Source organism: Chinchilla lanigera, unplaced genomic scaffold, assembly GCF_000276665.1.
Source record: "Chinchilla lanigera isolate Chin_1 unplaced genomic scaffold, ChiLan1.0 scaffold00021, whole genome shotgun sequence".
In the NCBI taxonomy this organism is placed as follows: domain Eukaryota; kingdom Metazoa; phylum Chordata; class Mammalia; order Rodentia; family Chinchillidae; genus Chinchilla; species Chinchilla lanigera.
In genome coordinates, this window is record NW_004955422.1 from 28,868,461 (window position 1) to 28,894,203 (window position 25,743).

At 47.6% G+C, this 25,743-nt stretch overlaps 1 protein-coding gene across 2 annotated transcripts in view; it reads right to left on the minus strand.

The window, feature by feature from the left end:
• Positions 1 to 3,516: 3,516 nt before the first annotated feature.
• Tm9sf4 (transmembrane 9 superfamily protein member 4) overlaps positions 3,517 to 25,743 on the minus strand; it is a 57,270-nt gene continuing 35,043 nt past the window's right edge. For both annotated transcript variants that reach the window (XM_013514057.1, XM_005384878.2), the window contains exons 5-19: positions 21,393 to 21,561; positions 21,162 to 21,291; positions 19,892 to 20,015; positions 18,467 to 18,585; positions 18,249 to 18,360; positions 17,461 to 17,531; positions 15,560 to 15,692; positions 14,686 to 14,767; positions 14,514 to 14,589; positions 12,454 to 12,537; positions 10,113 to 10,288; positions 9,576 to 9,639; positions 8,202 to 8,321; positions 7,215 to 7,304; positions 3,517 to 4,067 (exon numbers count right to left, since the gene is read on the minus strand). In XM_013514057.1, coding sequence (XP_013369511.1) covers positions 3,918 to 4,067; positions 7,215 to 7,304; positions 8,202 to 8,321; positions 9,576 to 9,639; positions 10,113 to 10,288; positions 12,454 to 12,537; positions 14,514 to 14,589; positions 14,686 to 14,767; positions 15,560 to 15,692; positions 17,461 to 17,531; positions 18,249 to 18,360; positions 18,467 to 18,585; positions 19,892 to 20,015; positions 21,162 to 21,291; positions 21,393 to 21,561 — 1,700 coding nt within the window. In that variant the 3' untranslated portion in view covers positions 3,517 to 3,917. The remainder of the gene's footprint in view (positions 4,068 to 7,214; positions 7,305 to 8,201; positions 8,322 to 9,575; positions 9,640 to 10,112; positions 10,289 to 12,453; positions 12,538 to 14,513; positions 14,590 to 14,685; positions 14,768 to 15,559; positions 15,693 to 17,460; positions 17,532 to 18,248; positions 18,361 to 18,466; positions 18,586 to 19,891; positions 20,016 to 21,161; positions 21,292 to 21,392; positions 21,562 to 25,743) is intronic.

The following is a 25,743-nucleotide window of genomic DNA, read 5'->3' on the forward strand; positions in this document are numbered from 1 at the left end:
AAAAAAAAAAAAAAGAAAGAAAGTGGAACTCTCGCATACTGATGCAAGCACCTTAGGAAAGAGCTTGATCGTTTGGGTTAAACATACTTACCTCATGATCCAGCCACTTCACTGTTTCTCTTGGTAGTAGTAACTTTTTTTTTTTTTGAGACAGGGTCTCGTTATGCAGTTCAGGCTGGCTTTGAACTATGTACCCCAGGCTGGTCTCACAACTCATGGTGATCCTCCTGTCTCGGCCACCTGAGTGCTAGGATTAGCGGCATGCAACACCACACCTGGCTGTTTGTAATAACTTTACCTGTGATAACTAAAGTGGGAAAACACCCAAATGTCCAAGAAATGGTGAGTGGATAGACCAACTCCACGCAATGGAATACTACTCCTAATAATAAAAGGGATAGACTAAGTATGCTGAATGAAAAGCTAGACCTCAAATGCAAACTAATTTACAATGAGAGCTGATGAACTGCTGCTCTGGGATGGCATGAGGAAACTTGGCTGTTTTCTCTATACTAATTGTGGTGACTGTTTCATGGGTAGGGCACCTTACCAAATTTTGCAGTTTTTACATCAATAATATATAAATTTATACACAAAGAAATACATATGCAAGCATATCTTCAAAACAGTAGCTACAGAATAGAGGTTGGAAGGAAAGGTTGGAGTCCAGCTGCCCATTAGCTAATCCCCCACATCTGCATGACACTCAACAGGTTATCTCAACTGTCAAAGGGCACTAAGAAAGAATCTGTCTCTAAGGTGTATTTTCTGTTATCTTGGATCTTACTAAGATTAACAAGTTCCTGCTGGTTTGAGCCACCAGTGGTACATGCATGACTGTCCCATGTCTCTCAATGGGACAGTCATGCACGTACCACTAGTGGTTCAGAGCTGCCCTGGAGACATACAAGTTACAGCCTTGTTGTGAACATGTTAAATGGATGAACACATGGAAAATGGAACAGGGTCTGGAAAACAGAAAATACTCCAGCTGGGAGAGCTAAGGCTGAGATGGAGGTAAGGTCTTTACAGGCAACTGCTGTTTTGTTTGCTTACAACCTCTTCCATGGGAGACTGTTTTTGTTCCTTTTTTTCTGAGACAGGGTCTTGCTATGTAGTTCAGGCTGGTCTTGAACTAAGTAGCCCGCCTGGGCTCCAACTCACAGTGATCCTCCTGCATTGGCCTCCCAAGTGCTGGGATTACAGGTGTGTACCACCCACGCTTGGCTTAAGGGAGAGTACTTTTTGCTCATCACCCATTCCAGGTGACTTTAGTGGGGCTGAAATGCACAGTATCCAACACTCTTGGGAATGTACTCTACACCCCTGGATGTAGTGATTGTCACAAGATATACAAACAGGCCCAGAGACCTTTCTTGGGATTTCCATACTGAATAAACATGCTGACTATACTGAAGTAGGGAAGATGCCTTTTTCTCTCCTCTGGGCATACCAACTGGCAAGTATTCAGTGAGGCCTCCCTTACAGGAAGAACAGTTGAAAATGGCACAGAATGAGTTCTGAGAGCACAGTGGAGAATCCTGAGACCACCCTGTGAGCCCCCAAACTGAGCCAGACCTGAAGAAAAACCAACGTTTTTGAGGACCTGTGACCCAATTAATTCCATTTAGGACTCAGGTTAGTTTGACTTAATTTCTTTTTCTTGGTGGTGGGTATTAAACCCAGGGCCTTATGCGTGCGAAGCACTAAGCTACATCCCCAACCGCTAAACCTACATCCCTTTCCCGCCCCTGTCCTTCGCTTCCCCTCCCTCCCTGTCTTGAAGATGGAGTGCCAGCAGTGCTGGAACTGCAGGTGTGGGCTCATGTACATTTCTCTTGCTTTGACTGAGTTACTCATGATAAAAGAGGTTGAAGTGAGCTGACTGTAAAATATTGGAGCTGGGATCCAAAATCAGCTCTTACTTCTCCCAAAGCCCATACCTGATGGCCGTTTCCTGCTTGCAGGGTCAGAGCGGCCCGTGCTTGTAATTCAGTGTGGATGGGGGCGCTGAGCAAACAGGAGAGGCTATGGACTTGTACTAGGCAGTGAACAGCAGTGGCCCGAGGCCTAGCTGGAAAACCTGACAGGAGCGTCAAGAGAAACCACTCAGCACAACCCACCTGAGGAAGCCATCAGACCTCAGACCCGCACCCCTTAAAGGTGATTTGAGACATAACAACAGCACAATGGCATTTTTATTTACAACTGGACCAAAAAGGCAAACAGGCATTTTTTTAAATTAAAAATAATAATGACAATGATTTAAAAAGTCAGAAAAATTGACAATGTTTGAACCCTTTGTGGAGTCCATTTCTCTACTCCCCCAAAAAAGAATCTCTTATGGGAAAAAAAATCCAAGATTTGAATGAACAAAAGACTCCAATGAGTCTTTTGAGAATGAGAATTCTCTGCTGCTTGGGTTCCTTCTTCTCCAACCCAATTCATGGTAGACACCGCTTGGCACTGCGGAGTCACTACGAGGCAAGATTCGGACGCCCACCAATTTGACTGACAGAGTTGGCAGGGGCCCTGGAGACTGGGGCAGTGGGGTGTGTGGGTGTTCCTAGCTTAGCCAGTACCCTGATATTTGTCTCATAGTGGACCGGAGCAAGGACAAGAGGCTACTATTTAAACTCTAATCCCAGGTGCCAATGTCTGTGACTTGCACAGGTAGCCTGTGGCTGGGAAGAGCAGGGCTCTGCAGAAGAGCCAGGAAGCCACAGGAGCCTCCTCCCTCCAGCCTGGGAACACTGGGCTTCCTGCTTCTTCCTGGGAAATGGGGAAGCAATGACAAAACTTCCTTCTTCCAATAGTTCTCTGGGTGTCCCATAATAACTCAGGTGGGAGGTGGGGGCATGAGTCTGGCTAAAAGGAGTGGGCAGAAACACTGAGGCCAAGGGACATCAGGAAGAGAACGGCTCTGGCGGGCCACCTCAAGGAGGGTAGTTAGGTCTCTGCCTCCTTGTTCTGCCCTGGAAGTGCAGTAGAAGCTGCACCACCAGCTCTTTGGAAAGACTGGCAGCCCCTGAAGAAAGAACTGGGGAGCAGTCCTGAGGGGCAAGGACCCTAGTGGCTTTCACCATCCCTTCCCCGACACAGACAGGTGAATGCTTGGCTCTACAAATTCCTGACTCAGGTCCAGGGTTTCTTGGCACAAGAACAGTTCACTCCAAGTCTCTCCTCTTCCTCTGTGTTGTCAGCAGACTCCGGCCGCTCTGATGGGGGTTCCTGCTGTCCTAGGGAACCCGGCCCGTGCTTCCAGGGGCTCTCCTTGTAGCCACCAAGTCTTAGGCTTGCTCGTGGTGAAAAGGTGGCTCAGAGGGCTGGCTGGAAGCTCTACCTTGGTAGCCTGGGAGGAAGCTGGACAAGAGAAGTAGGTGGGGGAGAAGAGGCTGCTTGGCACTGAGGGGACTGTCCAGGCTAGAACAGTACAGTGTCGCGGCATCCGTGGTGAGGCTCAGAACTGTCACTGGGGCCCCAGCATCTCCTCTTCTGGTTAGTCGTGGGGTGGCCAAGAGACCTGAGGAACTGAGGTGGAGACAGGGACCAAACCCAGTATCTTGGTGGAGTCATTCATCCTGGATCCATTTGTTTAAAGAACTAAGGAAAAACACCCCAAACCAAAATAAACCTGAACAAACGGGTCAGAGTTCCTGCTAAACGGAACTTTCTTAGCACTGAAAAAAAACCCCACAAAAAACTCAGCCCCCACAAAACTGGTATAAGATGAAGAAAAATGCAAGATTTATCTACAGGCCCTCCCGCCCCCCACGCAGCCCAGGGATCCAGGAACACTGTGCCAGGAGTTATATTCCAAATGAGCAGGAGTTATTTTATTTTGTGTGCCTGCAGTTCCCCACACAGGGTGGCTTCCTTTCCAAGGATGGAGTGGGCCTGGCCACGGTCCACCCCAATCAGTCTATCTTCACGGCAGCATAGATTTTGCGGACAAACATGTAGGCTGCATAGAAGCCAATGGTGCCTGTGAGCAGCCAGAAGGATAGGACCATGAGAGCCGTGTAGCCAAAGTAGAGGAGAGAGGGGATGAACTCGACGATGTCCAGCTGGGGCAACAAGTGAGGAGAGAAGAAGGGGAAGATGCTCAGTACCAGGAAGCCATGACACACTGCCCCCCCTCCGCTGTCCCATGCAGTGGCAAAACCGCCACCTGCTAGGGAAAGGGGCTCACAGACATGGCTAGGCTCCATCTGTGGACTGCCTCGGATGCTCATGACCTCAGGGCCAGCCCAGGCTGGAATGCTATAGACACAAATGACCACAGTGGGACCACTCCCTGGTTCTCCAGTCCCCAGCACCGTACAGTGTAACACTCTTGGACAGCAGAAGATGCCGTGGGGAAGAGGTGTCCAAACCTCTAACCTTAGGGACCAGAGAGCCACCATCAGCCTACATTCCTTTCCCAAGAATGTGTATCACTTTTGTTAATGTCTCATGGCGATGTTTATCTTGCAGCATCTCAGACTCCTTTGAGCCTGGGATTCCTTTGTGATGGGAGGGGCCTGCACTGCTGTGGTGTTTGCTGGGACAAATGGAGCTAATCCCCCCCAGTGCACCACAGCCCGGGAGAACTCTCTTCCAGGGCCCAGGGGCCATCACCTGCCAGGAGCTCAGAAGAAAACTAACAATACCCCAAGAATTCTGATAAGTGTGTTTTCATTGTAATTCAGTTCAAAATTACCTTCTAATTTCCATTTGTTTGGTTTGTGTGCGCACACACACACCACTGAGGATTTAACCTAGGGCCTTTGACATTGAGCTACATTCCAACCCTATTTTTTATTTTTTATTTTGAGGCAGAGTCTCACTAAGTCACTAGAGACTCCTAAGCCTAAAGGGTAAAGGTGCTATTGTCAGGCTCAAACTGGCTCAAACCCTCATCTCTCCTACAAGCGTCTTGTGGGTACCTAAGGGGTGATGGCAGCGGGGAGGAAGGAGCAGGGCAATGGTCAAACCAGAAAAGGGAAGAGCTTAAACAGGCTGAAAGAGGCCTCAGAGCTCAGCTAGCCAAAGGTCTCATTTTACACTGGCACTGGGGGAAGAGGCTTTTAGATGAGAAAACAAGTTGGGGTATCAGTTGGGTGGGGACCTTTGAGAAGACCTGTAATTTTTATTTGCCCAACACTGTTTCCTGTCCTCCTCCTCAGGTGTTTTGAGGAACACACTGGCTAGTTTGTGCCCTGCTGGGGGCATTAATTATCATACAAAAGCTAAGCTAGGTTATCAGAGAGCACCATGCTTTGGGCCTACCAAACAGAGTGAGAGGCGCATAACCTGAGCAAGGCAACGAGGCTCCCTGTGACTGACACAAGGGCAGGGGAGAGACTCTTTAGTCCTGTGCTGTGCGCTGAAAAGAGGAGACACCAGGGCTGCCTTTGGCTAGCTGCTTTCTACTTTGTGGCAAGATCCTGCTTGCAGACCCAGAGCTAAGGTATGAACACAGAACTCTGGTATTTTTCAGACTCTGGATCTAACTATGCCTGAAGCTAGGACTCCAACATCTTAAACTTCATTTGTATCAGCCAATAAGTTCTCTTTTGGCTTAAGCCAGCAAGAACTCGGTTTTGGTCACCTGCCCATCACAGAAGTTCTAACTCATGTAGAGGACAGAGTAGATTTGTTCTGGATGATCCCTGGAACAGGACTGAAGACCTGGAGATGCAAGTTATATAGGTGGGGGCAGACTGCAAGGAAGACCTTTGTAATGGCCAGAGCTGTCTGGAAGGAGAATGGGAATGTCAGAAAGAAGTATCTTTTCTGTCTCGGATGTGCTGTAGCAGAGTTCAACACACTTTCTTTTTTTTTTTTTTTTTTTTTTGAGACAGGGTCTCGCTGTGTAGTTCAGGCTGGCCTTGAACTCACTATGTAGCCCAGGCTGGGCTTGAACTCACTGAGATCCTCCTGCCTCAGCCTCCTGAGTGCTGGGATTGCAGGTGTGTGCCACCAGGCCCAGCAGCAAACTTTTTCTTAAAGGGCCACAGTCTCAGTTTTTTTTAGGTTTTAGAGGCCACTGCAACTGCTCGACTGCCACTGCAGCATGAAAGTAGCCATAGATGACAGGTAAATGATCACTGCTGTGGTCCAATAAAACTTCACTTCTGGAGCAGTGTGCTAAATGATTTTCAAAGTCCTGTCCAACCTGGTGTTTGGGAGAAAAGGATTCCTGGCTTCCACCAACAGACCCACAACTCTGTTTTGCAAATACAGCCTGGTTGCAAGCAGAGGACTATTTGCTTTGGGATCTAGAAAGCCACAGTACAATGGGTGAGCTCAAGTCTTCTGTGCTAGCTGTGGAGTGAGGGGGCCCATCAGAGCCTCCCAAACTCTTTTCACAGGTGCATCTGGTTTTATGCATCATACATGAACCTATCAAAACTGCTGGGATCTTTTATGCTCTTACTCGTGCCACTCCTCAGGCACCATAAGCTCTGTGAACTTGTCCTAGTTGTGCAAGCCAGCTTCCCTTTGCTGTCAGCCCACAGGCAACCCATGTGGCCTCATGTGGCAAGGTGGCTGGCCTCAGAGACATAGGCAAAGCCCTTTCTTTGCTTGTCCTCTCCTTGTTCTACAGGACCACACAGTACTAAGTGGGGCAGAGAAGGAAGCCCCCAGACACAGGAAACCTGAGGGCCTGAGTTTGGGTTCTAGAGGCTATACCAGCATTTTCTTCTTTGATCTCTATTAACTCCTTTCATCTACTTTTATTGTTTCCTATTGTTTTTCCTCCCTGATATCTTGAGGTAAATACTGTATTATCATTCTCAAAGGCACACTGCTTTAAAGCACTGCTCTGGAGGTATTTTATCTCTGGTTTTGCATGCAATAGTTACACTGTCGTTTATCCTGAAGGCTTGTCTCCCAAGCATACAGAACTCAGACAATCTTGTTCCTTAAAAGATGCATGTTCTAAGAGCGGTCTTCACTAGTCTTGGTGGGAAAGTAATTTTCTTTTCTTTTTTGAGACAGGTTGTTGCACTGCAGTTCAGGCTGGCCTTGAATTCACTGTATAGCCTAGGCTGGCCTCAAACTCATGACGACCCTCCTGCCTCAGCCTCCTGAGAGCTGGGACTATAGGCATGCGCTACCATGCCCAACTGGGAAAGTAAGATTCTGACACTGGGTTTTCCCTCCAGCATCCTCCTCTCTATTATCCTGCCTAGCGGGGACTGAGGGGCCCTTCAGGAGGGTGGTACCTTGTTAACAAAATAAAAGATGGCATAGACCAGGACGTAGAATGCAGATCCCCCGGAGACTAGAAAATTCCTCCACCACCATCGGTAATCCTGAGGAGGAAACAGAGGGAGGGTCACTGCTGTCTCCAGGTCGTCTTCCAGCCAAATTAAATAGATGCCTGAGGAACTCAAGGCTCTGGGTAAGAAGAGTAACACTTGAGTGATGAAAAGGAGTGATTCAGGGAGTACTGAGCTACATTCCCTGCCTTTTTTATTTTAAGATGTTGGCTTTCTAAATGGCCCGGGCTGCTCTTAAACTCGCAATTCTCTCTTTAGCCTCCGAAGTATACACAATCATGCCTGACAAAATCTTTTTAATTTTTGGTGGTACTAGGGATTGAATCTATAGCATTTCACATGTTGAGCTCTACCACTGAGCTACATCTCCAGACCCCAAAATTATCATGTAGTGATCAAATGCTTCCTATGTGCTAGGAACCATTTTAAAGACTACATTTAATCAGCTCATTCAGCATGTGCAATAGCCTCCAAGTTATTTCTCTTACTATTCCTGTCATGCTAAGGAACAGTAGAAGGCACAGAGACTGAGCAACTTGCTGAAGATACAGAGCCACCAGCGGAGGACCCAGATCCCGGCTGGCTCAGCTACTCTCAGGAGCCAGCCCCCAGGATAGCAGGTCACCCTTTTGCACCAGGCTGCTGGAGAAACTACCACTGGTGTGGACATGGTACTGACAAGCCTGCAATCCTTCATAAAGTTTTAGTGACTACCCCACACAACCATGCAGTGAAGTTGGTATGGTATCATTAACTGCAACGCATAGCGGAGAAATGGGAGGTTTAGGAGGGAAGTAACTCACTGGCCCAAGGCAGCCTGAGTCAGGGACCACCTGGGAAAGCCAGACCTCACCTCTGCACAGCCTCACTGACCTGTTCAATGCTGGGTCCAGCCCTTCCCCTCTTCACTTCCTGGCCCATTCCCATTACCTCTGCACATAGCTGGAAGTACACCATGACGATGCTGATTTGTGAACAGGACACCACCAGGATGATGAAAACAAGGAACAGGAAGCCAAAGAGGTAATAGAACTGATTCTCCCAGATTGCCTGTGGACACACCAGAGCAAACCTTCAGCTGGCCTGCCTCTACATAGCTGCCCCTTCTCCTGCATACCATCTGTCACCAGAGCAGGAAAGGAGAAACCATCAGGATACCCATCTGGGCCTGTGGGCCTGGCCTGTGGCTCTGATTGGAGCAGGGGGTGAGCCATGGTGTTCTTAGGGAGTGGCCCCTAGTCTGAAGGTGGCAGCAGGTAGGAAATAATCAAAATATATAGCAGCCACCACCAGTCAGGAGCAGTTTACCACATGCCAGGCACTGTGCTCCACTTATCTCCACTTGCGAGCCTATGTAAGTATGGCCTTATATAGCTGCAGAGGTGAAGGCTAAGACAGGACAGTAACTGGCCCAGGGGCACATACATGGGATAGAGGGCGTCTCCTTGGGAAATGCACAGAGGCCAACAAACAGCCAACTTAGGCAGGCCTTAGTGTGCAAGGGTCCTACAAGGGAAAGGCTGGGTCATTATTCTGGAATAGAAGATACCGGTCTAGCACTGACTGGGTATGGCACCACCTGTGCTGGACATGGGGCTGGGTCATCAGATTTATGGAGCTCTGAGGAGTCCTCCTGCCAGCTTTCAACTTGGCAATCCCAGGCAGAAGTAATGACTTCACAGCAGCAGCATTTCCTGAATGCCAAGGCCTTTCAGACCACAAAGATCCAGACATTGGGGATCATTCTCCCTATTTGCCTTAAGTTTTGGGTGATGTCAACAGGTAAAGGATGGAAAGGGATCTGGGTATGGTGGTGCATGCCTGTAATCCCAGTACTTGGAAGGCTGAGGTAGGAGAATTGCCAAGAGATTGAGGCCAGCCTAGACAACACAGTAAGTTCAAAGCCAGCCTGAACTACACAGTGAGACTCTGTCTCAAAATCCATCCTCCAAAAAAACTACAAAAGAAAAAAAATAAAATAAAAAGGGAAGGGACCCAGAAAGATAAAGCAATGATCTTCATCATGGGTGTGAATGATCTGTAGTATTACTGAAGGACATTCCCTGTCCTGAGCCCTTTCCAGGTACCAGACCCTGTATATGTGGCCTATCTCCTTCACCTGTTAAAGCTGTCCTGGCAGGCAAGTCTGTTACCCAACTTCAGGGAGCAGAATGGGCATGTGAGAGATTAAACAGCGTGCCTGCAATTTCACAGGCAGTAAGAGGCAATGTGCCTAAGCAAGGCGGAGAGACCAGGTTGTAGGCGCAGCTGGGTTGTGGGGTGGGGACAGGCAGCAGTACTTACACTGAAGATGAAGAACAGCTCGATGAACATGGCACCAAAGGGCAGGATCCCAGCCATGAGAATGCTGCAGCAGAGCACCAGGGTCAACGCTACCAGAGACCTGGCCATCAGGAAACCCCAGCTGCCCCCCTCCCGCAGTGACACAGAGAGGCAGTGCCTGAGCAGATGGGGGTGCTAAGTCCTCTTTGTGCTACTGAGCCATTATACCTTCTTGAGAGGTAGGCAGAATGGGTACCATTCTCCATAGTTTGTAGGTGGGAAACCTACAAAGTGATCACCTTAAACTGTCCCACCATACCCTCTATCTTTCCCTTCCCCTGTCTTGGATCCCAGGTTGACACCAAGTCTGCTGCATCCCTGTCCTCTTATCATGGAGGGAGATGGGGCTTTCATCCAGTCTACTAGCATGGCTGCAGCTGCTGCACTGGTTCCAGCTCCTGGTGAGGGTACCCTCTTCCATGGCCTCCTAAGCTCAAGGGAGTGCTGGCCCCACACACTCCCAAAGCCCTCTGCTCCTGATCCTGCCAGAAGACTCACCCCACGAATCGGTTCATGTACCACCGCTGTTCAGGGATCTGCCGGGGAATCTGGTTGGTACGAACGGGGTTGTCGTATGGCTGCTTGCGGAAGCCGAAGTAGTAGCCCAAGTAGACAAGGGGCAAGGAGATCCCAAACCACATGCAGAGCAGAGCAACCATGGTAGGAAATGGCACCTGTAGACACACTGCTGTGAGGACCTCACCAGGCCCTGCTGCCCAGGATAGGGCTATGCAAGGGGCAGGGGGTTTTCTGGGATCCAGGGAAGCAGCAGCCACATGTGCAGCAGGGATAGGGCCACCATGGTGGAGAAAGTCCTGCACACATCTCACTCAACCCTGGGGTCCTGGCCAGAATCTCTTGGGACCCACAATTTCCTGGAAGGAAAGCAGAATGCAAGTGAGGAGGAGGACTGGGCTCCCAGGCAAAAAGGAATCTTGGCAGGCCAGGAGCCCATCATCCAGGGACGAAGTAGAGAAGGGGGAAGGAAGGGACTGAAATCCCTAAGGGAACATGAAGGGGCCAGAACGAAAGAAAACGACATTAAATCATCCATTAAGCAAAGAGAAAAAAGGAAAAAAAAGTGCACAAAGTGCTCCTAATTTGGTTAAAACACCACAATGTATGCTTAAGTGCAAAAAACAGGTTTAACATTGTATATACAAAAGAACTCCATTTTATTTTCTGTTACTTTATTTTAATATAGGGTCTCCTAGTAGTTCAGGCTGGTCTTGAACTCACTATGTAGCCGAGGCTGCCCTTGAACTCATGGTGATCCTCTTGCCTCAGCTTCCTGAGTGCTGGGGTTAGAGGTGTGTGCCACCATGCCTGGTTCAGAACAACTGCATTTTAATAAAAACATGATATATATATACCAGGGAAAGCCTCTACTGAAAAGTTAACACTGTTTCCTTGGATGGGATGTGAGGGAGAGGACTGATTTTTCATTTTATCTTCTTCTGTATGGTTATGACTTTTATAAGGATCATATGAAATGGGCATGGTGGTACAGGCCTGTAATCCCAGCACTGCGGGAAGCTGAGGCAGAGGGACAGCACGTGTGACCCCCGCCGGGACTACTTAATGAGACTCTGTTTCAAAGTTAAAAAAAAAAAAAAACGTGGGAGAGAGCCTGAAGACTCAGGGTCAATCAATTCCTGGTTCCACCAAAAAAAGAAAGAAGAAGAAAAAAAAAGAAAAGAAAAAAGAATCATACAAAAAGAAAAAAATGTTAATATTGTGAAGTGTTTAGAACACTATTTTTTGGGGCTGGGGATTTAGCTCAGCGGCAAAAGCGCTTGCCTGGCAAGCGCAAAGTCGTGAGTTCGGTTCCTGGTACCGGAGAAAAACCAAAAAAATAAAAAATAAATAAAAAATAGAACACTATTTTTTACAAAGTAAGTACCATGCAAATGTTTGGATTTTTTTTTTTTTTGTAAATTACTAATTCCATTTAAAATAAATCTATATGGAAACAAGACAAAGACTATTAAAATTGAAGATCAACAAAATATCTCTGGGTATTTAGATTATGGGTTATTTTTAACTTCTTTTACTTCTCTGTACTTTCCAAAATTTCTACAAGTTTCTGAAATGTGCAGCTGGTAACCAGCAGGAAAATGATGGAGAGCAGGGACACAGGTATAAAAAAAAGAGGAAATGAGGTCAGGCAAGACCTTGTTTCCAGAGGGTGGCTTCACAGCCCTTGGAGAGGCTGGTCCTCTGCAGCCAGGACTTGGAGCCTCATCTAGAGACATCTAGGTATCTGCAAACTGGGCACAGGTGGCTGCTCCACCTCTACCACACCTCTGCTAACTGACTGAGACCTCACTGTCCCCCCTCCACAAACCAGTTCAAGACCCTACTCAGTGAGTGAGTCCTGCTAGCAACACAATAGACACGGGCTTGTAGGATCCCCACTCAAGGATCGAACCACCTGGCCCCCCCATCCTCTCTGCCTCCACCTGCAGGGGCTGGTGCTGAGGGTGGGACTCAAGGAGAGCTCTGTTTGGGGATACCGACCTAATTAACACATTCATACCATGCAGCTCTCCCCTGGATGACACAAAGGGGAACTCCCCAGCTGGCCTTGGACTATGGAAACTTCTCTTTAGAGAAGTGAGCTTTGGTCAGTTGTCTGTGAGTTCATAGAGAGGCTAAGGCCAGGACATGGGCAGACAATGGGCAGTGCTGGGGAAAGCCCAACCAGCCCTCAGCCTCCTGGGCTGGGAACAGAACTCTGAGGACTCAGAAAAGGGAAGGAAACAACAGGGAGTGGCCCGGGGCAGTGGGGCAGTGTCACAGTCCCCTTACTGGGAAGGGGCAGGGTGAGGACACTTACCGCTCCTGACGAGTGCTTTCCCCAGATAAAGCAATTCAGTACGAAGCAAATGCCAAAAACCACACCAGGGTACAGTGTTGCTGTCTGGAAATAAGAGGGCCCAGGTTGGGAGCTGTATCCAGGGAATTTCCCCGCTTCAATACTTCCTTGTCCTTCAGGCAAACTCAGCTCAAGAAACAGTCTTTCCTGGAAGCATTCACTGACCCAGACTAGGTTAGCCCTTGAGGCTACACCTCTCAGATCCCTGACACTGCACTTCCCTTGCTTCCATCCCAGTGTGCAATTACAGTTGTTCCCAGCTTATGAAGCTTCTACTGACGATCTCTTTATTTCTGATGGACTGAAGGTGATATGAATTCAGTAGAAACTGTACTGTGGTATTTGGTTAGGTACATTAAATGCATTTTCAGCTCAGGATACTGCCAATTTATGATGGGGGCTTGGGATATAATCCCATTCTAAACTGAGGAGCACCTATATACATTTTGTTACCTGATCAATGGCTTCCTCTCTCCAGTAGAGTATAAGCTCCTTGGGAGGACTGAATCTACCATGTTCTCTGTATACTCCCACCAGACAACGTATTAGCTACTGAATAAATACTTGTTAGAGAAAGAGCTGCTGAATGCACGAATACCAAAACTCCACAAACACGCATGCCTGGACCCATCCCAAACCACTTGGAATGATGGCTAAGCTTTAATGTGTCAGGGATGGCAAATGCTGGGCTTTGCTGCTTCACCTCACCTTATCCTCACTACACACTTAGAAGGGAAGACACATTATTCTGCTTAAAGACAAGGACACCGAGGCCCAGAGACATTAAGTTTCACTCCTTCCCCCCACCTTTACACAGCTTGCCAAGGGTGAAGCAGAGGTTCAGTCCAGGCAGTTTGACTCGAGAACCCACCTCCTGACCTGCCGTGCTATATTCTAGCCTGTCAGAATCTCTTGGGTTGGTGTCCACACACAGGTAACCACAGCTCCAGATTTAATTTGAGCCTCCTTTTTATGTACTGCCCATGATCACTAGGCCCTCTGTAACCTGGTGCCCACCTTCTGCTGCCAGGTTCACCTCTGTCTCACTGCCCCTCCCACCCAACAGCTGGTTACTGCTCCAGCATTTTCCTGTCGCTGGGCCTTTATGCAGGTATTAGCTTCCTGACACTAAGGTCTTGCAAGGCCTTACACTCAATCCCTTTCTACCCACAAAACCTAAGAGGTAGATGCAACTATCCCCATTGGACAGAGAGGAAAACTGAGGCTCAGAGGGCTGTTCATGACTAACAGACCAGGTAGGAATAGAGCTAGGACTAGCATCTGGGCAGCTGCCAGGACTAGGATCTGTGGTCCTTCTGACTTCTTCCCTCCATCTGAAACTTTCTTCCTCAAGAACCAGCTCAAACATCACTTCCTTTTTGACTCTGTGCCCTCTTCACTCTTGCTGTGTGGCAGGGAACTCCTCATCTGCCTTGCTGCTGCAGGTACTGTGTTAGATACTAAGAATATGACTAGGAAAAAACTGCAGGAAAAAGGAGCTCAGGGCTCCCTGGGAGGTGAGGTGGCTCCAGGATTCCATCTCCATGTTTTTTTCTGGTGCCAAGATCTTTCCTTAGTCCCAGTAGGGGAGGGAAGGGCAGAAGCCACCCTCACTGGAGAGCAACAGAGGCACCAATTCCAGAAACAGGCAGGTGGTCACATAAGCCTGGCCTCTTCTGCCCTTGCAGGCCATTCTCTCTATCTTATTGGGAAAGGGGTTCTCCTCTAGCCTTGTTGACCAAAATTCTACCATTCCTTCTGCATGAGTCCTCTATTCGATCTCTTGCCTGAGTCATCCAAACTCAAACCTCACTTTACAGATGGTCCAACTAAGGCCTGGAGAGGTCCTGATGTGAACGTGTGGGTAAGGCCCAGAATGCTGACACCTGTGTGCAAAGCCCTCCTGCTCCTTCACACTGCTGCTCAGTCTCCGGCCTGAAAACCCCACAGAGCCTTTCTAGAGAAAGCCTGGCAAGCTTTTCTGATTCTCTGAATACTGGGAAGGGGTTTAAGATACTTACACAGAAGGCTCCTTTCTTCCACCGATGGCCTTTTAGAGTGCGGTACAGACGGCCAGCAGAAAATCCACCAAACACCCTGTGGGAAAAGGGCAGGAGTCCACAACATGGGGGCCTGTTAGTGGTGTGAAGGAGGCATATGCCAGCCCCTGGGAGCCCGCTCTTACACACCTACCCCATGAACATGAAGAGAAAGCAGGCTGTGGTCATGAGCGCTCCCCGGCTGGAGGGCGACAGCATCCCAAGCATGGCCACGACTGTGGGGGTAGGGAAGGCAGTCAGGCTGGCTTCACCAGGCCCCCAGATCCCAACTGAGCAGGCTGACAGAACCCTGGGCAGAGGGGGCTATAAGAGGCTTCCTTCTCCTTTGCCTTCTCAACAACACGGTCCAGTTCCCTCTACAGGGAAAGATTGGGTCATGGGGGTTCAGGGGGGTAGGACAGCTGCTGGGGCTGGACTAGGTGAATCTTAACTGCAGTTTCTAGTCCACACGACACTGACTGTGCCTTCTCAACTCTGCAAATGATTAGTTTCTCTATTTCTCAGACAAGGAAACAGGCTCAGAAGGGTTAGGTCGCTTGCCCAAGATCATAAAGCTTGGAGGCATGAGGTTAAGACATGAGTTTAGGCAGACTGATTCCACAGCTGTCTGTAACTACTGTAAATTAGTGCTTTTTATTTGTTAAAGAGAAAAGACCAAGTCTAGTACTAAACCTGGTACTGACTTTGGGTCAGTCACAATCTGACTAGAAAAGGCAGCCGACACAGTGCTGTGTGACTCATGAACAGGGTGGACATTGTGGGCTCTGCAAATGCAGCAGAGAAGCTGAAAGGAGGATCAGCATTCCCAGGGTCTAGGGCTGCTGCTGGGACATGCAGCTGTTTGGCCCCAAGAAGCGGACACGTCTGCTTGGTGCCAAATGTTTGGCCCTTCTCCAAGGAAGGAAGCCCATCCTCTTTTCTTGAGGTGCACAGAGAGCTAGCCATGTGTCAGGATCAGGTGGGCCACGCTCCTCTAGACCCCCGCACCAGCCAACCGGGCCACTCACAGATGACAATGAGGATCATACAGAAGAGCTGAATGCCTGAGCCCAGCAGGGAGCTGAGGATCATAGGGTACTGGGGTGGCCTGAAGACGTCACCGTGCACCAGCTTCCACCCAGATTCCTCCATAGTGTCTTCCTGCAGCAAAGGGCCAGAGAGTGAGGCAGACTGGTGATCAGTTCCTACAGAGACCACCCTCAAGGACACAGTCACCTGATGCAGGCTGAGGGTTCCTCAGGTGTCACCCAGCTCTGCTCTGACATAGGAGTGTCATATAGGGAAAGGAGAGCACAAACACACTTGTAGCCATGTAAAAGGAAAATCACCCCAATTCCATAAGCCTAGTGGGAAGAAAAATCATGCAAACATATCAATTTTGACTTAGTAGTTTTTGGGTGGTGAGAGTTAGAAGCTATTTATTTTGATTATAAAAGAAATATGTATTTGTATAAAAAAAGTTCAAAAATTTTCGTATATGCCATGAAGTTTAAATGAACAAAAAGGGCTGGGGATATAGTTCAGCAGCATAAGCGCCTGCCTGGCAAGTGCAAGGTCCTGAGTTTGATTCCTGGTACCAAAAAAAAAAAAAAAAAAAAAAAAACCACAACAAAAAAGTTTCATGTAGAAAAATTTTAAAATATAAAAATGAAAAAAGAATTAGCGATACTTAAGTAATGTTTATACATTAATATAAAATAATGAAGTCACTGTTTTATTTTCTTTAGATGTTTAGGTATGTTTATGTGCCTATGTATATGTTTTAAAGAATAAAATCTAGATCATAGAAATTTTCAGATGATGTTTGTGAACATTTCTTTATGTTAATAAATACTCTTTGGAATTTCATTTCAAAGCTGGGACAAGTATCTCTAAGGCCCAGTTTTGGATTTCTGATTTTTTCCTCATAAAATCCTAGAATTGCTGTGGCAAAGCAAGGTGCCTACTTTACAGTCCTTGAGATGAACTCCCAATTGCTTTTCAGAAAACTGTCAATTTAACCTTCCATGGGGGAATTTAGGAAAGTGCCTATTTCATGTTAACTTTGCCAACAATTAGTACTATTTTTAAAAAGTATATTTCATAATTTAAATTTAAATGCATTTTAAATAAATTTAAATATTTAAATAAATTTAAAAATTTATTTTTAATAAATTAAAAAAATTTAAATAAATTTAATAAATGCATTTTAAAGAATTTAAATGCATTTTAGGAGATTATCTCTGAGGTAAAAACATTTTTTCAGATGCATACTGGCCAATGTAGCTCCTTATCGTAAATTTTCTTTTCAAGCTGGGTGTGGTGGTGCATGCCTGTAATCCTTGCACTCAGGAGGTTGAAGCAGGGGGATTGCCACAAGTTCAAAGTCAGCCTGGGGAACATAATGAAGACTAGCCTGGACTACACAGTGAGACCCATCTCAAAATATAAAAAAAAATTTTTTTTTCTCTTCATCATTACATTAGTAACTTTAGGTTTTTGGTTTTTTTTTTTTTTTTTTTTTTCTCTGGTACTGGGAATCGAACTCAAGACCTTGCGCTTGCCAGGCAGGCACTGTGCTGCTGAGGTAATCCCCAGCCCCTAGGTTTTTGGTTCTTTAAAAGAAATTTTATATAAATTCTTTTAACTGTATCAGTTTAGGTTTGTCACAAATATTGTTTTGCCACTTCATTTTTGTTTTATTATAAATCTGACATGTCATATTAATTTTTTTTTTTCTGCAACTTCTATTGCATTTGTACTTGAGACTAGAAGCCCCATCTCTATCACTCTGGGTGATAAAAGTTTTTTTCTTCTTTTCAGTATTTTTGAAATTACAAATGGACACACACACACACACACACACACACACACCTGCTAAATTGCCCTCCCTTTCCCAATCTATCCCACCCTAGCCAAGACCTCGTACAATGTCATCCTCCTTGTTATAGTTGGCAATGTCCTTCCGGAGGGTCCGAATGATAATCATGCTCAGGATGCCTGAAACAGACAGGGGTGGGAAGGAAGAGCTGTGAGCCAACAATCCAGTGTTCTGTGTCCTCCTCCAGTAGGACTTGGTCATGCAGCTACCTAACTTCTCTCCTGGACAGAACCACATTCCAGCCAACTGAGGAGATGGTATAGAAGGAAAGGGCTGCTGGGATGGAAGGGGACAGCCATGGAATACTGTTTTTTGTCAGAAAGGAAAGCATCCTAGCTCCTCCATGACTTGGTCCTTCTAGCTGGTTTATTGCTTAGAGTTACAAGTTTACAGCCTGACCTCTCTTACCTCTATGCCTTTACCACTTTCTTCCAGTGCCCTGACCATCTCCTATGCATGTGCCAAGACTCACACTGGGCATCTTTGGTTCAGAGACACACTCTTCCCACAGTTGTCTTCTACCTGCCTGCCTCTCGAGGGAGAAGTGCAGTGGTTAAGAGAACAGGCTGTGTGACACTACACTCACTTAAGCTCTTAGCTCTTATGGCTGAAGGACTGAGATGACAATGAAGTGCTTAGAACAGCAACTGGGCCCTCAGTAAATGTTTCCTAAACAGTACCTATCTTTGCTTGTCAGGATACTGGAAGCACCAGCATCACCCGACCTCTGTCCACCACCCTCTCGTCATCTAGAAATCCCTGTAAGTGATGGGATGTCTCAGTTCCTCAACACCACCTCAACGTCCTCTCCACCCTTCAACCCACAGAGCTCTCACCTGACAGAAAGAAGACCACCACGACTGAGTTAATGATAGAAAACCAGTGGATCTGCACATCACTCATGGTCAGGTAAGTGTCCCAGCGGGAGGCCCATTTGATGTCACTTTCCTGGTGGGGTGAGAGGAAGCCCTTGAGAGTCAGGCCTCCTGCTCTCGAATCCTGGCCCAGATCAGATCCCTCCTGCCCCACCTGTGAGCTCAAACCCGCTTCTCACCTCCCAGTGCACAGAGTAGGTGAAGTACAGCTGATTCTCCTTGGTGGGGTCAATTTCTTGGGGTGAGGAGTTGGTACCCTCAGGCAGGGTACATGAACTCTTCTCATCTGCTTTGAGGTCTGCGAGAAACAGAGACTCAGTGTGTCCCCATGGTAGTCAGTGCCAATACCCAAGGCTGTGCTGAGGGTGCCTTTGAGGATGCCTGCTGCTGGGCCCTGGTCTCTGAGTGGAGGCTGGGAGCACAGTAGGCAAGAATGGCCCTTGAACTTGTATTTCCTGGAGTCCTGACCTTCCAAAGAGCCTTCAGGCATGTGCGTGGGGAGGGGAGGGAGAGAAGTCTGAGTTCAGGTCTCCTTCAAGGCAGTCAGTCTCCTGCACTCAATCTCAACATGAACTCACTCATTCACCCAAGCCCCTTCAAAACCCACCACACCTAAGGTCATTCTGTCACGTTTGCTCAGTCACACAGGTGGTCTCCGATATGTTAGTAATCAATCATGCAGGCGCTTTTCCTGTTCTCTCTCCCAGCCAGCCCCTTCTTCCAGCCAGCAAACATACAATAAGCACCAAACTATATGGTGGGTACCGTGTCGGGTGATGGAGATAAAATGGTGAGAAAAGCAGACAGAGACTCTAATCTCAATCAGCCACTGCAGGGGCAGAGATCTCGAAACAGTCACACACAAACATAAACTGTGCTCATGACACTCACGGAAGAAGAGGCAGCATGATAGTTTTAAATATGAGATCTATGTTTTATGAGGCTCCTGTGTGTGGTTTTGTTTGAAAGCTATGTTCCACAGATTTCTGAAAAAGCCAGAAATCACCACTGTGTACAAAAGCCAGGCCTGTGGCTCAACTGAAGAACACCCTATGGCGGGTGAGGGCAGAGAGGAAAGGTGAAGCAGGACAGGCCCTAGGAGGTCTGTGAGCACTGGTTGGGCTCTCAAACTCCCACTCAACTGTTGACCCTGGGCAATTTTAGTCTGTGCCAGTCACTCACACATTGGGACTGAAAGAAGACACCTGCTGCCCACCAAATTTGTCTGTCCCTGTCCCCCTTGTTCTTTGACCCAGGGTAAGCTGGCCGCTTCTTACGAACAGGCTCAGTAAAGCCCTGACTTGCTGTTTGGTCTTGGCCAAGCCATTAACCTCTCTGAACTTCTGGCTCTTCAATTATAATCACCACCTAGCTCCTGGGGTTGCTGCAAGGTGTTTAGTAAAGTACACAGCCCATAACACAGCAGATGTCAGGTGTCCCTTGCTCCCCACCTTCTCTATTAAGAATACAGAGACCCCTCCCTGGCTGGACCCATATATCACAGCCTATCAGCCAGTTTAGTGGGGGAGAAATGTGAGAAGACCCTGGGTATGGAAGCCCAGGCCCATCCAGCCCTGCCCCTCTGGTCAGACCTCCCCACTCACCCTCCAGCCTGATGCTCTGGGGAATCACCTCGAAGCGGACGACACGGTATGTATGTTCCTGGTCCTCTTCCATGTCTTCCCGATGGTAGTAAAGGATAAAGGAGAGGTGATTGTGCAAGTAGATCTGAAATGAAGCAACAGAAAGGACAAAACAGCTAGCAGCCAGGAAACAACTGTGAAGTCACTCAGGGAGAACACCCCAGACATTAGGCCCTTCCCCTTGTTCAGCAAGCCTGGCTGCACCAAGCTTCCAAAGCAACTGCTCTCATTCTACCCTCCCTTCAGTGACTGTGCAGGCCTTGCTAGGGCTTACTGGATATAAGCTCAAGTTCCTTAGCTTGGCATTAAAGCCTTCTATCATCTGCTTCTAAAATAGCAGGTCTTTACTATCTTCTAAAACATATTAGTCCCTGGCATCCTTGGCTCCTCCCTGCCCCATGAACAGTCCCTATCCGGCATCTCTGATCATGGAATGCAGTCCAAAAAGGACGCCACCCCCACCTCCACTCAGCTCAAGCCTAGCTACTTTCCAAGGTCTGCCTCCTCCTCCGTGACACTGTGAATGCACAATGTGCTCCCTCTCCACTTCCCTGGCATTGACAGCCAGGAGTGGGCAACTGAGATTTAAGACCCAAGGCTCACTCTGCTGATTCTCTCTCAATTAGGACAGAAGCCTATTGAGGACAGGGATTATCTCAAAAGAAAGGTTTTTTTCCCCATATTCCCTAAGTAATATGTGTTCAGCTTAGAAAACCAGATAGGAAAGAGAACATGGCTGCAATCATCATGATACCAGCTTATTCCTAGGGCTGTGCTGTGAAATGCTCACAGAGACTTGTCTGATTTACTCTACAAAACCATCCCAGAGAACAGGCATCATTATCACACCCACTATAGATATGGAAACAGAGGCTCAAGGACTCCCAGGCAACTGGTAGGTGGAGGGGCAGGATTCAAACCAGGGAGCCTACAGGCTCTTCATCACTGCGTGGTCCTCTCTCCTGCATACTGATGAAGTTCAAGATTTCACTTGTTTGAATCACATAGTAATGGAATCTAACATTTTAGTGACTGTGCCTTCGGCTTCTTGTAGCATCTTCCAGGGACTGTCCAATGCATGCATACCCGAGGGACCATTCCCTTGACAGACCCCCATCTTTTCTGTGTTAACAGCCCAGAGCTTAATTTCTCCCTTTCTCTGTGGTCCCAAGTGCTTGTGACTTGTGAGGTGTAGCTCCCCAGCTCTTTGCACACACCACAGACACTCTACCTTGTTGACATCTATGAAGCCGAGCCGGTAACCATGTTCAAACTGCACATCTTTTTCCTTCTTCTTGTCGTCACTGTCACGGTTGGAGTACAGCTCCAGCCGAGTGGCCACAGGCAGATTGTCAGCAATGCTGGAAACCCAAGGCCCTCATCAGTCCCTCTGAACAGCCACTGCCACCAGCACCCTCTCCTCGGTGGACGTGAGGCCGGCAGGGAGCAGAGGACAACTTACAGGTGGACATAGTAGTCTTCTGTGATGCGCTCGGCCACGAGCTTGCTCTGTTCCACATTCAGGGTCACCGGCTGGCTGGATTGGCTGCACAGAACCTCACACTTCTTCTCACTGTTCATGAGAACCTGGAAAGGGGTGTTGACAATCCGGTCCCCTCTCAGCACCTCTCCTGCCATAAAAAAGACAGATCAAGCTCAGAGCTTCAGCCCTGAGGTTGCTGAGGTCGGCAGTCCCAAGACATGAGACAGCAGGACAAAACGGACTTCCAGGGACTGCAGCAGTTCCTCAGCCTGGCAGCCCATTTTCTGCCCCATGTGTTTGAGCCCAGCTTGCTCGTCTACTCTCCTGGTCACCCTTCCTTCCTCTTTTGTGCTCTAGCACCACCAGCTCTTTGAAGCTCAAATGTACCCCATCCTTCCAAACCTCTAGGCCTGAAGTGGCTTCTCTGCCTGGAGTGTCATTCCTTGTCCTGTGCTCCTGGCTTCAAGCTTAGTTTCCCTTTTGCGCTCTCTCGGAAGACCTTCTTGGCCTTCTGAATTCCTTCTGAATAGTGAAGAGCGACAGGTCTGGCTCCATGCTACTGAGTATCGCACCCTGCCTCTGCCACTTACTAGCTTAGCAGTCTTGGTAAGTCAATGTCGCAAAGCCTCAATTTCCTCCCATGTAAATTAGGGTAGTTATAATACCTGCCTCATAGAGTTACAGTAAGAAATACAAGCATTAATCCAAGTCCAGGCACAGAGCAGCCAGGCAGCCATCACTATTTTTATCACCTCTCTACCTTTTCATATATCAGTAATACAACTTTTTTTTTTCCTTTGGGAGATAGGATCTCGCTATGTAGTTCAGGTTGGCCTTGAACTCACTATGTAGCCCAGACTGGTCTCAAACTCACAGAGATCCTCCTGCCTCAGCCTCCCGAGTGCTAGGATTACAGGCATGTACCACAATGCCTAGCACCAGTGATATAACTTTATAGTATGTGTTGAAATATTTATGTTTTTGTCTCCTTCACCTGTGAGCTCTTTTGTTTTTTGGTGGTACTACAGATTGAACTGGGGCCTTCGCAATAAGCTACCACTCCAGCCCTTTTTTTTTTAGTTTTTGAGATTTGCTAAGTTACTACGTTGCCCAGGCTGGGCACCAAAGTGCAATCCTCCTGTCTCAGCCTCTCAGAATGCTGGGATTACAGACAGGTACATGCCACCATCCCTGGCTGACCATGAGCTCTTTGAGGGGAGACACTGTTTCTTATTTATCTTTGTGTCTTCAGATCCTAATTCAGGCAGGGAGGAAGTGGGATAAAATGCCCCACTTGAGGTTTTCAGCCAAAATATCTTTTTATATGATGAAGTGGCATACCCCCTGTGGGCCTCCCTGTTGCCTAAGAGTACCTGCTGTCAGGTGTCACACTAATAGGTACTGAGCAGCTAGGGTGCGTCAACTAAGCCCAAGTGTGCTTTCACTGTGCTGTGAAGATGTGAAACCGGGATGAGCTGAAGGAGACTGACTGAAGCCAACAGACAGGACTAACGCCTCCTCATGCTCTTGGCCCAACATCTCCCTACCACTATGGAGCTGCTTGATATGGCTCTGAATCCTTTGTCATCTACATATTCATTCATTCAGTCACTTACTCACAGACACTGGGTGCTAGCTGTGGGCCAGGTCTTGAAGATACAGTATTAAACAGACATACTCAGGGGACTTTTGGCTGGAAGACAGATTTTGGTTAAATAATCAGGAAAATAAGAATATATTGTATTGTTGGGCATGGTGACATATGCCCATAATCTCAGCCACTTGGGAGGCTAAGGGAGAAGAACTGCAAGTTCAAGGATAGTGTAGGTAATTTAGTGAGATCCTGCCTCAAAAAACCAAAAAGGGCTAGTGATACAGCTCAGTGGTAGAGTACTGGCCTAGTATGGATTCAATCCCCAGTACCACCAAAAAGAGAAACAATTAAAAAAACCCCAAATCTGTATTGTTGCTGTAAACAGCGGGGAGTAGATCTAGGAAAGTTTCCCTGAGGAAGTAGTATAGTAGTAGTTGGGTTACTTTGATGGAAGACAGGATTTAACTGCACAAAGCGATAGGGGGAGAATAGTTGAGACAAAAGAATAATAAGGCACACATTGTGACAAACCAGAGGCTGGTATGGCTACAAAGCAGAGAGCTTGATGAGCTGGAGACCAAGATAAGTGGAGAGATGGGCCAGAGCTGGACCTTATGGGCCCTGGCAGGCCACAATTTGAACTTTATCTAGAAAGCAACAAATGTGAATGAGAGATTGGGGAGATGCTATCTGATGCTGGTTTCGGAAAGATCACCTTGATTGCTTTGTGCAGAAAACCGAGGATGTGAAGAGCTGGGGGAGGGAACCAGTCATGCAAGTGAAGTTGGGGACATGAACAGAATGTGTAGGAAGGGTAACTCAGAACACAGATTCATGCGAGGTGGAGGTGAAACCTGAAGGACCTGCTGCTGAGTGGGTACAGGGATGACAAGGAGTGCTGCATGTTGAGAAGACTTCGATTCCTATAGCGAGGTTCTAGGTGGGAAACCAGGAAAAACAGCAAATTCAGATGGAAGGCATTTTCTGCTGGATATGTCAAGTAGATAGTCAAATGTCAAGATTTAAGGTGCAGATGAGTGGTGAGGGCCAAGCTGTGAGTTGCCGCTGTGAGGTGGTCACAAGCGGCACCGCTGCAGTGGCAACATTGACGTATGGAAGGCAGCAGCCAGGCAAACAATGCCTCAAGTGTGGATGAGGTCACCCAGGAAAGGGAGGGGCCCTTTCCCCATTTCACCACTTTCAGAAGCCTGGCAGTGCAGATGAGCCTGCGAAGTCCATGGGTGGACTGGCCAGTGGAGCAGGGACATCAAAAGGACTCCTGCATGATGCACTGCCAAAATGGCATTTTACAGATGATTAGCTAAGGGCCAAAGAGCAACTGATTATCCTGACTGCAGTGGTATCAGGCCCCTGGGCTTTTTCCTCACATGTCCTACTGCCAGCTTCTTTGCAGGTCAACATGAACTGGCTTAAGGAGAGGAGGAAACAGAGAAAAACCGGCTGCAGAGCAAATGAAGTGGTATCATTTCTTGACATTTAGAAAGGAGAAATTACATTTTAGCCAAGAAAGGGGACCTACTGGTCTAGAATGGCTCATTTCTATATGTATATGTATTATGTCTTCTATAAGCATATACTGTGTCTGTATATATTTAATTAATTTGAGATCAGGGTCTTGCTGTGTTGCCAGGCTGGCCTTGAACCTCTGGGCTCAAGATATCTACCCTCCTGCCTCAGGCTCCTGAGTAGTTAGGACTACAGGTGCACACTACCACGCCTAGTCAGAAGTATTCCTTCATCAGGCCACAAAGCATGACAGGGACCCTCCAAGAGCAGTTGCTATCATATTCTAGCATTCCTGCCATAGGTGCTCCAACCCATACACCATGATATGAACTGCTATCAATGCAACAGTCACAAGCACAGCCCTCAGCTGCCTCGGTGAGTCTTTCTGGAGAAGGCAGCCAGGACACCAGAAAGGCTTCAGTAAAAATCCTGTCTTACCTTAAAAAACCTGAGTTGAAAATTTCTACTCCTCCTCCTATTAGTCACTGCTCCCTCCACTATGAAAGGGCAATGATGCTTAGCTGGCAAAGCTACTGCAGGTATCAAGTAGGACAGTGTACAGAGTGTGGACCCAGAAGCCAGAGTCCCCAGGGTCCTGTCACTTTCTAGGTGACTTGGGGCAAGTGATATCACTGCCTTGTGCCACACTTTCCTTCTCTACAATAAGGAGATAGCGAAAGAATCTATTTCACAGGTGTTGTGAGAAATAAATAAGATAAATCACACAAATACTTAGAATAGGGTCTGGCTCATGCACAGGGGATCTCTAGGGAAGGCAGTGATACCTGTTCTTGTTTAAACTGGCTCCAAGGCCTGCCCCAGTTGGTATGAGATCCCTAATAGCTGCCAGTAGGGACACCTGTCCGGCAGGAGTTCAAGAAACAATTGAGTCTTGGGAGCCCTGAACAGAGAAGGTGGTCATTTCAGGGGTCTGGCCAAGAACCAGTTCTCTTCTTTCTTAGGTATAATAGAGGTGTAAAGTCTTGTGAGGTGCTTGAGATAAGGGAGACCATCTATCTGTCCATACTCTTTTCTCCATGACTTAATGTAAGACAGGCAGAGAGGAAGCACTAATGACTGTGTTCTGAATGGATGCCTCTTTTCCTTTCAGCTTGAAATTCTGCCACATGGAGAATTACTTAAACTAGAATAAAATGGCCACTATTTATGGGACTACTGTGCCAGACACTACATAGGTGCTTCACACAC